Source organism: Crinia signifera, chromosome 5 (genome assembly GCF_055691185.1).
Source record: "Crinia signifera chromosome 5, ASM5569118v1, whole genome shotgun sequence".
NCBI classification, from domain to species: domain Eukaryota; kingdom Metazoa; phylum Chordata; class Amphibia; order Anura; family Myobatrachidae; genus Crinia; species Crinia signifera.
Window position 1 is genome coordinate 290,497,919 of NC_139221.1, and position 18,879 is coordinate 290,516,797.

General features: G+C 42.3%; 1 protein-coding gene across 5 annotated transcripts in view; it reads right to left on the bottom strand.

Moving 5' to 3' along the window:
* The window catches only part of MYO3A (myosin IIIA), a 199,572-nt gene that overhangs the window by 74,816 nt on the left and 105,877 nt on the right, over positions 1 to 18,879 (bottom strand). For all 5 annotated transcript variants that reach the window (XM_083189240.1, XM_083189241.1, XM_083189243.1 and 2 more), the window contains 4 exons: positions 17,808 to 17,934; positions 8,467 to 8,677; positions 6,666 to 6,813; positions 1,609 to 1,762 (listed from right to left, as the gene is read on the bottom strand). In XM_083189240.1, the coding sequence (XP_083045366.1) occupies positions 1,609 to 1,762; positions 6,666 to 6,813; positions 8,467 to 8,677; positions 17,808 to 17,934 (640 nt within the window). The remainder of the gene's footprint in view (positions 1 to 1,608; positions 1,763 to 6,665; positions 6,814 to 8,466; positions 8,678 to 17,807; positions 17,935 to 18,879) is intronic.

The window sequence follows — 18,879 nt, forward strand, 5'->3', positions numbered from 1 at the left end:
ATTTAGCTACATAAACATTATAACATTTCTAATTCCATAGAGAGGCAACACACAATATTGATTAGACTGACTTACTGCAAAAGCAGCTTCAAAAATGTAGCTTTTATATGCATGGATGTGGGAATAAAGAAAGATAGAGGAAGTAACTGGACCAACCATGTTGTAATGTGAGGGGTGCAAACACATACACTTTTTTATGTGCGTTAAATACGGTCTGCTTTTGCATGTAGCTCACAAAGGATGGAAAGATTTGACTAGGACATGCCTTCCTCAAACTTAAATCTCTCTGCACATTTTAAATATGGCCCCACCTGCAGTGCAAAATGGTTTGTCCAGGCCTAGATTTCCCGCCAAACTCGGATCCCAGATCGAGGCAACATGTCATCATCCCACTGCCAGATTCTCACTGGGTTTTGGTACCTATATAAGACCCTATCAGAGCCATGTTCACTTCAGCATTGGATAGAGTAGATGATGGAGTGGGGCAGGTGCTGCCTTGGAGTTCTGTATTTGGATGCTGCATTGGTGCTGTATTGGGGTGCAGTCTTGGGCAGTGGCGTAGCTTGGTTTGGGGCTCCCCCGCTCCGTTAATGGGGGGGCGCCTCCCCTGTGTGATCCTTATGAAAAAAATATTTATTTATTTTTTAGACAGAATTTTTTAGAAACACCTTTTTTCAAAAATCATCTTCCTCTTGCCACTTCTCAGAATGTTATTGAGGTTACTAATACTGTAGTAACAAAAAAAAAATTCTGTGGTTTTAGCTATTTTTATGTTTTTTATTTTAAAAAATACAGATGCAAAAACTAAAACCTGAAAGGGTGGTTTTGGTAAAAACCAATCCAGATTCAAAGCACAAAGGGAAATCCATGTCCAAAACCAAAAAACAAAACACGAAAAGTGTAACTACTGGGAGTAAAGCACTGGTCACTTTAGAAGGATAGGGGGAAATTGATTAGGATGAGAGATTCAGAAAATGAGAGATTTGGTAAGAAATCTCCTGGTTTTTTTTTTTTTTTAAAAAGCGGCAATCATTTACACTTCAAAATCAAACTGTTTTGCCGTGTAAATGATTGCTGCTTTTTTTTTTTTTTTAAAAAGGAGTTTTCTTACCAAATCTCTCACTTTCTGAATCTCTCGTCCTATTAAATTTCCCCTCATGTGTCAGTGGAGGGTAGAAGCTATAACCTCATCTGTAGGGCTCAAACGGAGAAACAGTGAGTTAGGCAGCTGTACATAAGCCACTCAAGTAGTGCAAATGTGGGTGTTGGCTAATGTTAGGTAGAGTCTAGAATAATGTTTTATTTAGAATAGGCTAGAACAAAACAACATTTTGTTGGAGGTGAGCTAGGGGGCCGCAACATAAAGCACTGGGAGAGGATCAGATTATAGTAGCTATAATATAAGATACTGAGGTGATACAAGACGTTCTCTTCTGAGTATGTGAAAATAGGGTGTATGTGCACTTAAGTATTAACTGTACATGTACTGGACTCAACATGTCATACTGTTTTTACATGATACAAGAAATTGCTGTTGCCAATTACTGTAACTCTGTCTGATATTAGATCAAAGCTTTACTCTTATAAATATATTGTAACAGAACCTACCTACAAGCGTCTGGTCAGTTGCCCTCGGGAATCTAATTTCCTCATCAAGAAGCGACAGTAAGCCCATTGGTTTTTGTAAGAACATATCCAAAAGTGGTCTGTTATCTTCATACTCAATAACCCTTGCGTCCACGTCTTCATTTAAATATTCATTCTTTAAAGAAAAGAAAACATTAAAATGTATAAAAAGGGACACTCCTAGCAAATATAGGTCCTTATTTTGGTTCACTCGCAAAGGCAAATTCCTTCTCAAATGGACAAAGCCATGTGCACTGCAGGTGGGGCAGATGTAACATGTGCAGAGAGAAGTAGATTTGGGTGGGGTTTTACTTAAAATTGAGATCTATATAGCAGTGAAAGAATAAAACAGTCAGTATTAACCCTGCACAGAAACAAAATAACTCACCCAAATCTAATTCTCTATGGACAAGTTACATCTGCCCCCCTCCCGGCAGTGCACATGGTTTTGTCCATTTGAGAAGGAATTTGCCTTTGCGAGTGAACCAGAATAAGGGCCTTAATACAGCCCATCTGGGGGGGATCATGCTACGCTTCTCATCCACCTCCCACAGCAGAAATCTGCCAGTGCAAGTTAAGCTTACCTGAACCTGAAGTGTCTCACTAAATTAAGCCTTAAGTTAATATATAGCTTTCACACTTGTTTATACAACATTTCACACCACTCAAAAATGATTACACAATAATAATGGACAGCTGTTTGCTTTTATACAAATTTATAAAAACTTTTACTACAGTGCTTTCACCTTATTCTGCCAGAAGCCCGTTGCTTATTTATCCGTACTACTAAAAAACATTACATCCGGCATAAATAAGGCAAACATAATGTGCTGGGGAGAATTGTATTGCCTTCAAATCTACCGTAATACTAATAATATATCTTTGAAATGTTTTCTGCAGTTCATGAAGAAATATAGATTTGTGGTTTAAACAAAACGCACAGAGATGATCAAACATATATATACTGTAGGGGGTTATTCTAGTTCACTCATAAAGGCACAATCACTCTCTTATGGACAAAACCATATGCACTGTAGTTGGGGCTGATGTAACATGTGCAGATAGAGTTACATTTGGGTGTTTATTGTTTCTGTGCAGGGTAAATACTGGCAGCTTGATTTTTACACTGCGATATAGATATCAGTTTGAAGTACAAACCCCACCCAAATCTAACTCTCTCCGCACATGTTACATCAGCCCCACCTGCAGTGTCCATAAGAGAGTGATTGTGCCTTTGCGAGTGAACTAGAATAACCCCCATAGTACAGAGCGAGTGTTCCTTATCCAAAATGCTGGGGACCGGAAGAATTTTGGATAACGGATTATTCCGTATTTCAGAATATTTTTCAATGATGTATCTTGAGGTATCTTGCACTTATGTTGTACAAACACATCAAATACACACAAATATATTTTATTTGTGCATAAACAAGGTTTCAAAACATGAAACAAAGTTTGTTTACTATCTCAGATACTGAATTTAAATCCCAAGCAATCATTTTTTTGCACCTATTTATTGCCAGTTACATATCATGTCCTCAGTAGTGCTGTTACAGATCATGTCCTCAGCAGTGCTGTTAAATATCATGTCCTCAGTAGTGCTGTTACAGATGTCCCTAGTAGTGCCAGTTACATATCATGTCCTCAGTAGTGCTGTTACATATCATGTCCTCAGTAGTGCTGTTACATACAGTATCATGTCCTCAGTAGTGCTGGTACAGATGTCCCTAGTAGTGCCAGTTACATATCATGTCCTCAGTAGTGCTGTTACAGATGTCCCTAGTAGTGCCAGTTACATATCATGTCCTCAGTAGTGCTGTTACATATCATGTCCTCAGTAGTGCTGTTACATACAGTATCATGTCCTCAGTAGTGCTGGTACAGATGTCCCTAGTAGTGCCAGTTACATATCATGCCCTCAGTAGTGCTGTTACAGATCATGTCCTCAGCAGTGCTGTTAAATATCATGTCCTCAGTAGTGCTGTTACAGATGTCCCTAGTAGTGCCAGTTACATATCATGTCCTCAGTAGTGCTGTTACATACAGTATCATGTCCTCAGTAGTGCTGTTCCATACAGTATCATGTCCTCAGTAGTGCTGGTACAGATGTCCTCAGTAGTGCCAGTTACATATCATGCCCTCAGTAGTGCTGTTACATATCATGCCCTCAGTAGTGCTGTTACATACAGTATCATGTCCTCAGTAGTGCTGGTACAGATGTCCTCAGTAGTGCCAGTTACATATCATGTCCTCAGTAGTGCTGTTACATATCATGCCCTCAGTAGTGCTGTTACAGATGTCCCTAGTAGTGCCAGTTACATATCATGTCCTCAGTAGTGCTGTTACATACAGTATCATGTCCTCAGTAGTGCTGTTCCATACAGTATCATGTCCTCAGTAGTGCTGGTACAGATGTCCTCAGTAGTGCCAGTTACATATCATGCCCTCAGTAGTGCTGTTACATATCATGCCCTCAGTAGTGCTGTTACATACAGTATCATGTCCTCAGTAGTGCTGGTACAGATGTCCTCAGTAGTGCCAGTTACATATCATGTCCTCAGTAGTGCTGTTACATATCATGCCCTCAGTAGTGCTGTTACATACAGTATCATGTCCTCAGTAGCGCTGTTACAGATGTTCCCAGTAGTGACAGTTACATATCATGTCCTCAGTAGTGCTGGTACAGATGTCCTCAGTAGTGCCAGTTACATATCATGCCCTCAGTAGTGCTGTTACATATCATGCCCTCAGTAGTGCTGTTACATACAGTATCATGTCCTCAGTAGCGCTGTTACAGATGTTCCCAGTAGTGACAGTTACATATCATGTCCTCAGTAGTGCTGGTACAGATGTCCTCAGTAGTGCCAGTTACATATCATGCCCTCAGTAGTGCTGTTACATATCATGCCCTCAGTAGTGCTGTTACATACAGTATCATGTCCTCAGTAGCGCTGTTACAGATGTTCCCAGTAGTGACAGTTACATATCATGTCCTCAGTAGTGCTGGTACATACAGTACCATGTCCTCAGTAGTGCTGGTACAGATGTCCCCAGTAGTGCTTTTAGCAACAACAACAAAAATTCACTTTCTGGAAACTATGGTTTTCAGAATAATTTGGATAACGGATATTTGGATAAGGGATACTCAACCTGTATTAAAAAAGGTATAGTGTATAATATGACTAATATGACTATGAAATTATACATAAGGACTAATATTATGTTACATCACTGAAATCTGCAGGTGATTATTTGGCATACAGTAAGCTTCTAATTACATGAAAGTATTTGCGTATACATAGAGAAACCATATTCCTCTAATTGACCTATCACAAGCAATTTCAAAGGTCGCATCAATTATAAATAGCTGTGCGAAGGAGAAATGCAAATGAAGCGAGGATGATTTGCATTGTAAATGTTCTTCATGTGCACATGTACAGTAATGCTGGATGTGCACAATAACGGGTCTGGGTCACAAGTGCCGTCGGCATATTTTCAGAATTCTACAAAATGTTTCAATTTTAAATTTAAATCTTGTGTAAAGGTGCAATTAAAACTATGGGCCTGATTCATTAATACATGCGGCCTAGCGAGCAGGTAAGCCCCTCCCACCACCTGAACGCCTCATTGCCTTGCCCCACCATTCAAATCACAAACACATCCCCTCGCATGTGGCCCTTTGCCCAAAAACTCATTCAATGGCCGCTCACTATCAAATGATTTTTCTGCCGTTCACAGATAAAGGTCAGTCTGAACTGACTTTTATCTTGCCCGATGATTGATGAATTGGGGGCGGGTACTGAGCTCATGTGATGTCATTGCCGGCCGAGCAGGAAGCACCGTGCCTGCATTTGCAGAGGTACGCCCAGTGCTTCCATGGGGGCGCCCATAAAATGCCGCACAATCCCCTGATGGCGCCCACCCCCTCACCTACCTGTGCAAATGTCTTGGAGAGTGTGATACTCGCCAAAGGTGTTCGCACGAGGGGTCTGCACATGTGCCAATATGCTCCATTGGAATGGGACCATTAGACAGCTGTCTAGGACCGAATCTGCTGAACCATAACATCACGGATGCCTTTGAGGACATCCTTGTACAATACTAAATGTAGGTGGCGGCTGTGGAACTTCTAAGAAGCCACCTCCACATTCTCACTTGATGAGCTGGAAATTGGGTATTGGTGGCAGTGTGGGGTTGGGGCAGTAGATTGAAGTTCTGCTTAGGGTGGCGAGAAGCCTTCCAGCGGCCCTGTATACAGTTTTGGGGAGATGCATCAAACCTTGGTAAAAGATAAAGTGGAGAGAGATAAATTAAGAACCAATCAGATTATGGCTTTTTTTTAACATCCTGTAGAATGGCAGCTAGATGATGGCTGGTTTGTACTTTATCTCTCTCCACTTATCATTCCTTAAGGAGTGATAAAACACCATTCAGAGCACAAATCTGTTCAATTCTAAGCAACTATTGTATATCTATACAGTAGAACAAACTATTTAAAAGTCCCACGTGTGCAAGGAAAGACTCAACACCAGGGGACTTGCTGCGGCTTTATAAACTAGGACTTTTGTTCCAACTACTGTATGAGGACCCTTGGGAGGCATGTTCCACCCAATGTGGTGAGTAACGCGTGCATCTGCCATTGGTCTATGCTGCAATACACTGTAAATATAGGGGATTGTTTAGGGGAGGGGAGAAAATGACTTTGGCGAGTTTTACACTAGTTGGTGTGTTCGCAAAATGATTGACAGGCAGAAGGCGTTTGCTTGGGTCCTCCCTGTGTTTCATGGATGTGCCCACAAAAATGGTGGGCAAGCCCATGAAAACGCTGGGCTGCCTAGCGCACAGGTCTGAATTACCCCATGGATTCCATTTATCAGACTATAATTTGATACTGGTTTGATACGGTTCTTGGCTCAAAAGATATAAATCTATTTATCTAAATATATTACGGCGATATTTGCATATAAAATACAAATGCACATCTTACATTGATTTGAAAATAATCATACCATTAATATAATTAATATATTGTCCCTTACCTGTTCCCAAGCAAATATGTGTTGATTGAAGTAGAATTGTATTTGCTCATTGGCAATGTTAATACAAAGTTGTTCAAAAGAATTCTTCTTAAAATTCTCAAAGCCAAAGATATCCAGAATCCCAATATTGTACCCGGCGTCGTCCTCGCTGTAAAGATCAAACAGCTATTTAATTGTGTTCTATTTATAGTCTGTCATTTGTAGTATTATTAATCTTCTTTCAAATCACATTTATTTCATGTACTGTGTTTACATCAATTCTAAAACAATCTCACACTGGGCAACAAATTGCGCAGGAGGTTTCAAAGGAAGCGTAGATAAGAGATAAAAGAAGGAGTACTTAGGGACCAAAGATTATTTAGTGGTTGGGCAACAGTGATCTTAATCCTGTCTTCAGAATTAAGATGAAATCGGTTCAAGGCACCAGTTCCCTGCACAGTCCAGTCACTGTGTGTGCTGATGTTGACCTGCTGTACCTGCTGCCTATCAGTTCCCCTGGGAACCCATACTGTACCTCAAGAATATGTCAGGATCTATTAGGTAAGAGGCTACTGTATGTTTTTATGTATATTGCTTCCATCAGCCAAATGTGCCAAACACCAACTAAAAATGTCGCAGTGAACAGTGCATGCGCAGCCATACTGCGTATATGCAAAATACCATCTTCTATGGACTGCATCGGCTGCAGCTCCTAGAAGACAAGTGCGCTGAATGAAAGACAGCGAGTTGCTTCTTACAGGAAGCCAACTCTTTGCCTTTCACAGCCCAGACTGGCAGTCCTGCCCTATGAGACTACATGTATTGTCTGCGACTGACAGATAGAACTTCTAATAGCATACCTCCCAACATTCAGGAGTTACAAGGAGGGACAATGGTGCACGCACCCGAAATAAGGGGTCATGGCTTACCTCGAAAGGGTACGTGGCCTATAATCGTGACATACCGTGAGGTCACGCCTCCATTTAGATGCTGTGGGGACATGGCAGAAAGGCTCTGTTAGCTTCTAGCCATGCCCCCAGCCCCTCTGACTGAGGGAATAGCGTATATTTAGCGCTGGTCAGTCATTTAAAGGGGGAACTCCCAAGTGCCCCCACCGCAGGAGGGACGCGGGAACATCCCTGAAAAACGGGACGTTCCCGTGGTATTCGGAACAGTTGGGAGGTATGTAATAGGAAGTCACTGCAAGTGTTCACTCTGTGCTGTTTTAGCAGTTTTTAAAGGGCAAAAAGAGCCCTCCTCATTTTGCAACACCCTGCTAAAACAACCAGGCCTATCCATCCCCGCTGCCGCTGTCCTGAGTGCTCAGGGCTCCAAGTCCTAAAGGGGCACCTATTCCTTTGGAGCTTTGCGGTGCACACTCTAAGGCTGCACAGCTGTCCCAGGAGCCTTGATAAAAACTGCAATAAGGGAAAGGATGGCTCCTGCCTGGTACCACTCAGCCTGTGCTGCAGCAAGCAATGCTGTATCTACTGCTACAGCTGGACTAGTGAGATAGGATGCACAAATGAGTGCTGAAACGACTGAATCTTGTGTCCCTGACCAATGGCCGAGGGCACCAAATTTCAACTTGCCTCCGGGTGACTGGGATGAACTTACGCCTTTGCCTTTACAGTTCACCAAAACTTTAAATCTGAAACTAAAGTCCACAACCAGACACACACAATGTATCTACTGTACCTGAAATTTATTGTTCTCCTCTCGCATATATGAATATGCACACACACACACACACACACACACACACACACACACGCACAGATTTTGATTTGCAAAAAACATTAACTAAGAAATAATACTTTACCTCAGTTCTTCAGTTGGTTTCAGTAAAGCATTGATTCGGTTCACAATCCAGCTAAAGAGCCGTCCATACAGGGCTTTGGACATAGCATCCCTGACATCAACTGCTTTCTCCACAGTGTTCTGACGAATAATAGTTTCCCCTCGAGTCACCACACAATGGGACGTGAGAGCATCTTGTAGTTCATCAGGTTGGATGCAAAGCAAGGAGGCAGCTGAAGAGTACAACAGATATTAACATAGAATGTTGACAGCGGATTAGAGCTACGTGGGCCATCTACTGTAGTCTGCCCTGAACACATGTACATGCACCCTATAAGCGCGCTCCTGAGTACCTGAAAAGCCACTGATCCATCATTGTTTTTACACTGCAATCTAGATTTCAGCTTGAACCCACCTTACTCAAATCTAAATCTCTCTGCATGTTGCATCTGCCTCACCTGCAGTGCACAATGGCATTGTCTATTTAAAAAAAAAGGCGGTTGCAATTAGCTCTGAATTAGGCCCTTGGGGAGGAGAATACTGTCCCTTTGATTGCCCCTACATCGAGAAGCACTCATAATTATTACACCGCAATGTCCATGCCCCCTTAGTGAGGAGAAATGGGGGAGTGGTCTGTGGCCGTGACATCCCCACGAGGCCACACACCCGAAAAAAGGTTGTAGCCTAAGTCATAGGGGCGTGGCCTCGTGGCTATACCGCACAAGCATCCCAACTTCTGAAATGGAAATGTTGGGAGGTATGCATTTGTAGTGTAGATTTTCCAGAGGAGGGGGGGTGGGGATAGTAGCATATAAAGGGTTACATGGAGGGGCAAATGGCATATAAAGAGAGCTGATGACAATTAAAAGGGAATGACGTAAAAATAAAACTATTGTAACCTCATTGCCATTTTACTCATGCACCCTGAAAATGAAACAACCTTAACTACAATAAAGCTGCATCTTATTTGTGGGCTACATACAAAAGCAACCAGTATTTACTCTGTTTTTCTTTTGCTTTGCTTCCAACTTAAAATAAGCCACTTTAACTGCATTTGAGTATCAAATAAACTATTATATATATATATATATATTTTTTTTTTTTTCTGCCCCAACAAATGCTTTGAAGAAATATAAGCGGATACATTTTGAAGTGTCAGCAGTGGTTTAGCTGAGCTCTCTGCAAGTAATTTCTTTTCATTCCATCAGAAACAGTTATGTTAATATGCATCAAACCTCTGCAGATTAAACACAGCTGCTGTTTATAGGATACATTTATTTTTGCTCCGCTTTTTTAGATGTGCTAAAAAAAAAAAAAAAAAAAAAAAAAGGAAATAAATATTTTTACTGTACTTCCATACTTATTTTCCTTCAAAATTGATGGTACAGTAATTGTAAGGTCACAGAGTAATTGAATAAAGAAAAATTGTAAATATGCAGGAAGAAAACATAGCAACTATTTATTGAAAAAATCAACACAATGGGTATTTGTAGACAGGCCGCACAAGCCTATGCCTATCTCTTATATATTTGGCTGCATCTGTCACTCAAAGTGTGTGTATAACGCTGGGTGGAGCCTCTGACTCACATGACTGACTCACATGACAGAGAACCAGCCCAGTGAGCCCACAGTGCCAGACACCCTCTGCCTCCCCATGTTGCCCAGCACTGCTACTCCACAGCCACCAGGTGAGCGCCCCCGCCGCACACACCCCCGCCCGTGCGCCCCTCCCGCGATTTGCGGCAAAAACACCCCCTGCGCGACCCCCCCTCCCGCGATTCGCGGGAAACCCCCCCGTGACCCCCCCTCCCGCGATTCGTGGCAAAAACACCACCCCTCCCCCACGAGCCCCCCTCCCGCGATTCGCGGCAAAAACACCCCCCCTCCCGCGATTTGCGGCAAAAAGACCCCCCCCCCGTGACCCCCCTCCCGCAATTTGCGGCAAACACCCCCCAGTGCGATTCGCGGCAAAAACACACCCCCTCCCCCGCGACTCCCGCGATTCGCGGCACCCCCCCTGCGACCCCCCTCCCGCGATTCGCGCCACCCCCCCCCCCCGCGCAATTCGCAGCAGCCCCAGGATTAAATGGCACATGCAAAACACTGACATGGCTATGGTCGACAATGAAAAAGGTTGACATGAGTTTTTGAAGATTTATTTTTCATTTTTTGAATGTTTTCATATTCATTGTCATGTGTCGACATGGACACCAATGAAGTGCCACACTTATGTCAACATTTACATGTGTTGACCTTTCTGTGTTGATTTTTTCTTGTGGTGATTCGCGTCACACCCCCACTACCCGCAACCACCACTCCCGCGATTCACGGCACACACACACCCCCAGCGACCCCCCCTCCCGCGATTCTCGGCACCCCACACCGTGACCCCCCCTCCCGCGATTTTCGGCACCCCCCCCGCGACCCCCCCTCCCATGATTCGCCGCAACCCCCGCCCCCGCAACCCCCCTCCCGTGATTCGCCGCAACCCACCACCCGCAATTCTCTGCAACCCCTCCCCTCCCGCAATTCGCAGCAACCACCCCCACCCCTGCAACCCCCCCTCCCGCAATTCGCGGACACCCAAGTTGCAATACAGGGCATCTTTCATACAATTCCAACCATATTTCTTATATACAAACGTTCACAAATTAAGGGGGCGCAGCCCCTTACGACAGTGTGAAGAGCGCCCGTAGGGCGCGATGAATCACCTAGTAGTGACAGATTTGCCAAGGAGGCGCTGGCGAACACTAGTTCGTCATTGGATATTTGTTTTTATTCTTTGCATAGAAATAATATACATTTTTTCCATCAATTTAACCATGAATAAAATTAATTGTATTACTTGAATTAGCAATGTTTGTGGGTAAGGGTTAGTGCACTGGAAAGCTATGCAGTGGGATGGGAAATTGTATAGCAGACACAGAAATATAAGTGGATTTTAAGAAAATAAAAGGTATGGTAACCAATGAGATTCTAGCTCCCAATGGAGTAAGAGGGTGATTCAGGTTGGCTCGCAGAAGCAAACTCTTTCTTTAATGAAAAAAATCATGTGTACTGCAGGTTGGGCTGATGTAACATGTGCAGAGAGAGTTAGATTTGGGTGGGATGTGTTCAAACTGATATCTATATTGCAGTATAAAAAAAAGCAGCCAGTATTTACCCTGCACAGAAACAAAATAACTCACCCAAATCTAACTCTCTATGCACATCTTACATTTGCTCAACCTGCAGTGCACATGGATTTGCAGAGTAGAGAGAGATTTTGTGAGCCAACTAGAATTAGGCCTAGTTTCTGAATTAACTAACACACCTTACCCTCTCTTGGATTACAACTTAATCACCTGCATGCCCTCCTCCATTACTTCAAATCCTCCTCAAACCCACAAAAAAATTAACACTGATTTTTGAGACCTCTCTTCTGAGGTAGCTGTATCACACCTAGGGTGAAATTTAATAAGATGAGAGATTCAGAAAGTGAGAGATTTGGGAAGAAATCTCCATTTTTTTAATAGTACCAATCATTTACACGTTATAATTTAAACTGGTTTTGCAGTGTAAATGATTGCCGCTTTCAAAAACTGGAGATTTCTTACCAAATCTCTCACTTTCTGAATTTCTCATCCTATTGAATTTCACCCCTAGTATCTCCAGCTAACCAACAAATTCTACGTAGGCCTAGATGTCAACCATGGCACATTTAAATCACTTCTCAACCCTGCCTTACCCAAGCCACCAGCCACTGACAATGTGCAAGAACTTGCTTCCTACTTCAAGGACAAGTTTCATAAGAGCTGAGGTGAAATACAATATAAGCTCGTCCTCAATCAATGACTCAATTCCCTACCTGAATCCTCGGGCACCTTCTCTTCTTTTGATTCCACAAATAAATATGAAGTACCAACTCTTCCTCCTACTCTACTTCCTCTTCTCATTATTATATACCCTCAAAATAAGTAAAGCTCTGTCTCCTGTGCTCATCCCGACCTTAACTAAAATCTGTAATCTGTCTCATCTTACTGTACCTATCTAAATTCTCTTTCAGAGTTTGTTTCTTCTGATTCCACTTCCTCTTCACTACCTCTAACAGCTGGATTACTGCAGGGCTCAGTCTTAGGTCCACTGCTTTTCTCATACTATACCTCCTCTCTTGGCAAAACAATCTGCTCTTTTAGATTTCAGTATAATATTAATGCTGATTATACTCAAATATACCTATCTTCCCCAGACATGTCACCATATGTATTGGCCCATATCACTGAATGCCTCACTGACATTTCATCTTGGATGTCCTCTTGATACCTCAAACTGAATATTTACAAATTACAATAATTATATTTCTACCAACCAATAATAGTTACCAACTGGATATCTATCACTTGTGGCAATCAAACCTATCACACAAGTTTGCTGCCTAGGTGTCATCCTTGACTCTGAACGGTCCTTGTTCCTCACATTCAATCTGAAAAACATATCCAAAATACAACCATACCTTACACAACAAATGGCAAAAACTCTAGCCTATGCTCTCATCAGCTCCCACATTGATTATTGCATTAGTCTTCTTATTGGTCTTCACCAGTGCAATACATCTTGATTGCAGCTGTGTAGCTAATATTCATTGCTCAATGTTTATCTTCTGCTGGTATGCACTGTCAGTGCCTACCAGTATGCTACCGTATTCAATGTAAAATACTATTACTAATACACAAGGTCATTAACCAAACTACACCAATGTGCTTCTCTTTGCGTATCTCAATCCCATTCTGATCTCTTTGCTCTTCAATAGATCTGTCTCTCACCCACATTCATTATGCATTCTTATTCACTATTGCAAAACTTCCTATGTGCTGCACCCCCTCTGTGGAATGCCCTCCCATTCACAATAAGGGCCAGATGTATCAAGCTTCAAAAAGTGATAAAGTGGAGAGTGATATAAAATCAGCCAATCAGCTCCCACCTGTCCTTTTTCAAACTCAGCCTGTAACATAGCAGTTAGGAGCTGATTGTCTGGTGGTTTATCACGCTCCACTTTATCACTTTTTGAAGCATGATACATCTGTCCTTAAGACTCTCCTCCAGTCTCCAGTCCTCTAAGCATTCTCATATCTTCAGATATCTTATCAGATTCCCAAACCACCCACATATCTTTTATAAAATGTTCCTATTTTACATACATCCCCACCGTACAGTCCAAACATATCCTCCTGACCCTAGGCCAACATTTCTGGGTGACTATATCATACAGGTTGAAACACAGTCATTAACTGAAACAGAGACAGCTGTGTAGGAGGCTTAAAACTGTGTGAGCAACATCCACATTCTTACAAGGTCTCAAAACCGAACTCAAAAATTTCGAAGTACTGTAGGCTGTGGTTTCAATATGTGCTTTTTGAGCTAATTGGCAAAGCAAAAATAAATGGGCAATGTTGAGGCACTGTAGATACAGTGGTCGGCCAAGGTAGCATCAGATGAAAGACACAACATGACTACTTCCCTTTGAAATCAGAACCTGTCCAGCCAGGACTAGAAGAACCGTGGGGCGGATGGGCTGCAGTTCCAGGCCTCCACATATAAATAGTCCCATCAACATGACTGCTTGATAACAACCAGACAGACAGCCGCTGACCAACTGATTGGTCATTAATCATAAGTATTCAAATTGTATTTCTATTTAACACATTTATGCAATTTTTGTACTTTTATATATTAAGGGAGACACTGGGGCTTAAAGTGCATGGGTTCTACATGGCATTGGCCTTATGTCCTCCATTTCTCATAATAGGCTCTTGAACATTTTCAAGAGCCAGGCCCATTAGGGCTCCAGGTCCATTAGGCCTTTTATCCAGGCCCTGTGACCAGCAGTGCCATCATCTGAGAACTGGGAGAAATCAGTGAGACCCAGGTACACCCATCTACTGTTTGGAGAAGTCTGGCCAGACGTGGTGTTCTTGGATGAATTGTGACCAAAAAGCCATACCTTTGAAGTGGAAACAAGGCCAAGCATCTCAACTATGCATGGCAAATGTCTGCAGGCGATCTAGACAGATAAATCAAGTTCTGAAATATGTGGCTGTAACAGAAGGCAGTCTGTTTGACAAAAGGCAGGAGACTGGTTACAATAATGACTGTCAGCAGGCAACAGTAAAGCATGGTTGAGGTTCCGTTCCAGTGTGGGGCTGCATTTCAGCAAGCGAAGATGGGGATTTGGCCAGGAATAATGGTGTTCTCAATGCCGAGAAATACAGACAGTACTTATCCATCATGTCACACCATCAGGGAGGCATCTGACTCCAGATTTATATTGCAGAAGGACAACTACCACAAGCATAATGCAATGTCATTAAGAACTATATTCAGCAAAAAGAAAGACAAGGAGTCGTGGAAGTGATTATATATGGCCCCCACTTAGCTCTGATCTCAACATCACTGAGTCTGGGGTTATACAAAGAGACAGAAGGATTTGAGGAAACCTACATCCACAGAAGATGTGTGGTTAGTTCTTCAAAAACAGATTGGAACAACCTTACACACTACTTTACATTTTTAGAATTGTAAAAAAAAGCCTCTTTCAGGGAACAAATAATGGGCTAAGCCACTGGTTCCCAAACTTTTTCAGTCACGGTACCCTACAGTATCAGAACATTTTCCATTGCACCCCTAAGATTTTACTGAGAATTTAAAAAAAAATATTCAGTTAAATACGTTGTGATTACATTTATTACATTTTATCCTTTTGGTCCAGTTATGTGGTGAGGAACATGATTCACTTCTGTTTTATAATCAGAAACTACAAGCACTGATTTTGACTATTTCATTGACCATAAATAATTTGAATTGTTTCTGGACCACCAACCTGAGGCACCCCTGCAAGTGCTCCAGGGAGCCTAGGTGCACAGTGTGGGAACCACTGGGCTAAGAGCTTATGATTCTGCAGTGATTACTTGATTACACACCCCATATCTGCATGAGAGTAGTGTTGAATCATACTGATATTACACCCCCTGAAACGTTAATGGACAATGGGTCTGATTCTGGTTCACTTGCAAAAGCAAATTCTCTCTCTAATGGACAAAACCATGTGCACTGCAGGCGGGGCAGATGTAACATGTGCAGATAGAATTAGATTTGGGTGGGGTTTGTACTTCAAACTGATATCTATATTGCAGTGTAAAAATAAAGTAGCCAGTATTTACCCTGCACAGAAACAAAATAACATCCACATCTAACTCTCTCTGCACATGTTACATCTGCTCCACCTGTAGTGCACATGGTTTTGTCCATTAGAGAGAGAATTTGCTTTTGCAAGTGAACCAAAATCAGGCCAAATATTACATTGCAAGACATAATATAATGTTACCATAAGAATGAGACAAAGGAAGATAGAGATACCATTATGACACTAAATAAATTAAGATACATTACACGAAAAGACACTTGAAAACTGAAGGAAGCTGACAGATAGATGTATGACAAATACAATGCCACAAGAGACTCAAAAGACAAGCTTTGAGAATCAACATCTTGCGTAACAGGCTCACAGGACAACAGCTTCAAGCACAGCTTAATAATGATCAAAGTAAGCACATCTCAATTTTAGCTGCATGAGAATGATTCACGCTGCAGTTTTGACAGGTTGAGGGGCAGTAAGAAAATCATTGCTAAGATGGCAAAAACAAAAAAACGAGGCTTGTCTGGTCAAAGAAGGACCACCAGGAAAAAAATGTTTTGGACCGATAGACAGGGCCGGATTTGTGCCTAGGCCCGTGAGGCACCGGCCTCAGGGCGGCACCAATTAAGGGCGGCAGGCAGGCTGACATTCTGTTAAATGGCACAGCGGGTGGGCAGCGGCGAGTGACGAGCGCCGCCGCCGCAGACATGAATTATCCTATGTCGGCGGCAGCGCCGCTCGTCACCCGCCACTGCCCACCCACTCTGCCATGCACATTACATCACCGCTTAGTGGCTGGGTCCGACGGTCCCCCTGCGCGTCCGGAAATGGTTCAGGCTCATTGCTGCCGGCTCCCGCCCATTGGCTACTCCACACACACAGTCTATTGGCTGCTGTGTATCCAGCAGCTGAGCTGAGTGGCGCGCAGATCCTTCCTGCGCTCAGTCAGTCACAGTGGGTGAGCCAGAGAGAGACTGATGGAGACACTGTGCTAATCACTGTACTAATAAGTGCCTGCCTCCCTCCGGGTCCTCCATACAGTGAGCAGTCCAGAGTGCTTAAAAAAATATTAAGGTGGGCTACAGTTAAATTTTTATGAAATATATAAATAACAATATACAGGTTGAGTATCCCGTATCTAAAATGCTCGGGACCAGGAGAATTTTGGATAACGGATTATTCCGTATTTCGGAATATTTTAATATTTCAATTATGTATTTTGAAGTATCTTGCATTTATGCTGTATAAACACATAAAATTCACACAAATATATTTTATTACCACATAAAATACACACAAATATTTTATTTGTTGAAAAAACAAGGTTTCAAAACATGAAACAAAATTTGTGTACTATCTCAGATATTGAATTTGAATGCCAAGCAATCATTTTTTTGCACATATATAGTGCCAGTTACATATCATGTCACCAGTAGTGCTGTTACAAATGTCCCCAGTGAGTTTTTAGCAAAAAAAATATTTTTTTTTCACTTTCTGGAATGTATGGTTTTCGGAATAATTCGGATAACGGATACTCGGATACGGGATACTCAACTTGTATATATACATTTATGATTACATTAAAATAGGGGGAGGGGGGGGGGGGCAAAAAATGTTGTGCCTAGGGGCGGCCTGGCCCCTAAATTCGCCCCTGCCGATAGATGAAAACTTTAATATTTGGTTCATTTTTCAAGGTTTTTTACGCAATGGAGTAAGCAAGATGATGATCTGGGGCTCATCAAAATGTGTGCAGATGGACTTTATTTCCATTTTTAAAGACAGTTGAGTGCCGCCCAACTGTGTTCCTATATATTATATTATATATATATATATATATATATATATATATATATATACACAATTATTATATTTTTATGAAAAACTGTAAAATGCAACACACTGGGAAGCTGATGGCCAATCTGTCCTTGCTCCCACAGACCTACATAAAATAGATAGGTTAATTGGCTTAGATCTAATAGATCTATTAGATCATTCCTAATGTGTGCAATTGTTTAGAACAGCAATTACACCATAGACTCCGCTGGACTGATTCATCAATCTGATGCACTGCAAAATAAATGTATTACAATATTTATGATAAAATAATAAAGTATATTTACACATTAATTTCTGCAGCAACATGAAAAATCAAATGAAAACAAAATAAGTGGAGAAAAAAGAGGAACTCTTACAGTTCTCAAGTACTGATGGATTAGAGATATTGCTTTTGTCTATCTGATGTTCTGATGCCACTGAAGTGAAGTCAATGTCCCCTACATTCAGAATAGCAGCCAGGATGCTGTACACACTTCCCAGTTCCTGCAAGCAAGCATTATCCTGATTAAGAACAGTGTCAGTATTATGTACAAGCCAACATTCAGATATGTTACATGATTGGTCATATTTATCATTGCTTGCAGGGTGGCCCCAAAAGTATTATTCCTTATAGTTGCATATCGCAATGATTCACTGTACATGCAAGAACTTTGGGCAGGTTTGGCACACACCTGGGTGTCATTCTTGGAGGGAGTTACACCAACGACCGGGCTCTTCTGCAGTGACAGGAGCCAGCTGCTGCAGTGTGATAATTTGCTGCAGCACTTGGCTTATGTCTAGTGGAAGAGCTGGCACTGCAGACAGCACAAACTCTGGGGGCAGCCCGCATCTCCATGGATTACTTACAGCTGAACCCTCCAAAATACCCTTGTAGTCTGTATTTAAGACATTTGGATAAATGTATCAAATTTTCAAAGGGCAAGTGGAGCAGTTGCCCATAGCAACCAATCAGCAGCTGTTGTTATAATTTTTTCAAGTACTGTACATTCTATAAAATGATATCTAGATTACTGTAGTTGCTATTCTCCATGTTAAACAGTGGTGTATTTATATTGGGTGCAATGTGCGCGGTGTACACGGGCCCCAGAGTCCCTGGGGGGCCCACACTGCATACACTGCAGCCATACATATCTGTCCGGAGACCCATGATGAAGGCCGCAGTGCTCCCGGAATCACTGAGAAATGTTGACAACGCCATTTTTTTTCAGGAGGTCCGTGCATGCACAGTAGAGTCTGGGCGCTCTAGTGCTTAGACTCTACTACTCTAGATGTGAGGAGGGGCCCAAACAGTGGAGGCTGCACACTGGCCGCCACTGTCTCTAACTATATCATGTACACAGTGGCGTAACTATATATTTTGCGCCCCCCCGCCTATTTTTTTCGGCGCGCCCCCCCCCCCCCCTACCCATACCCATACCCATACCTGTC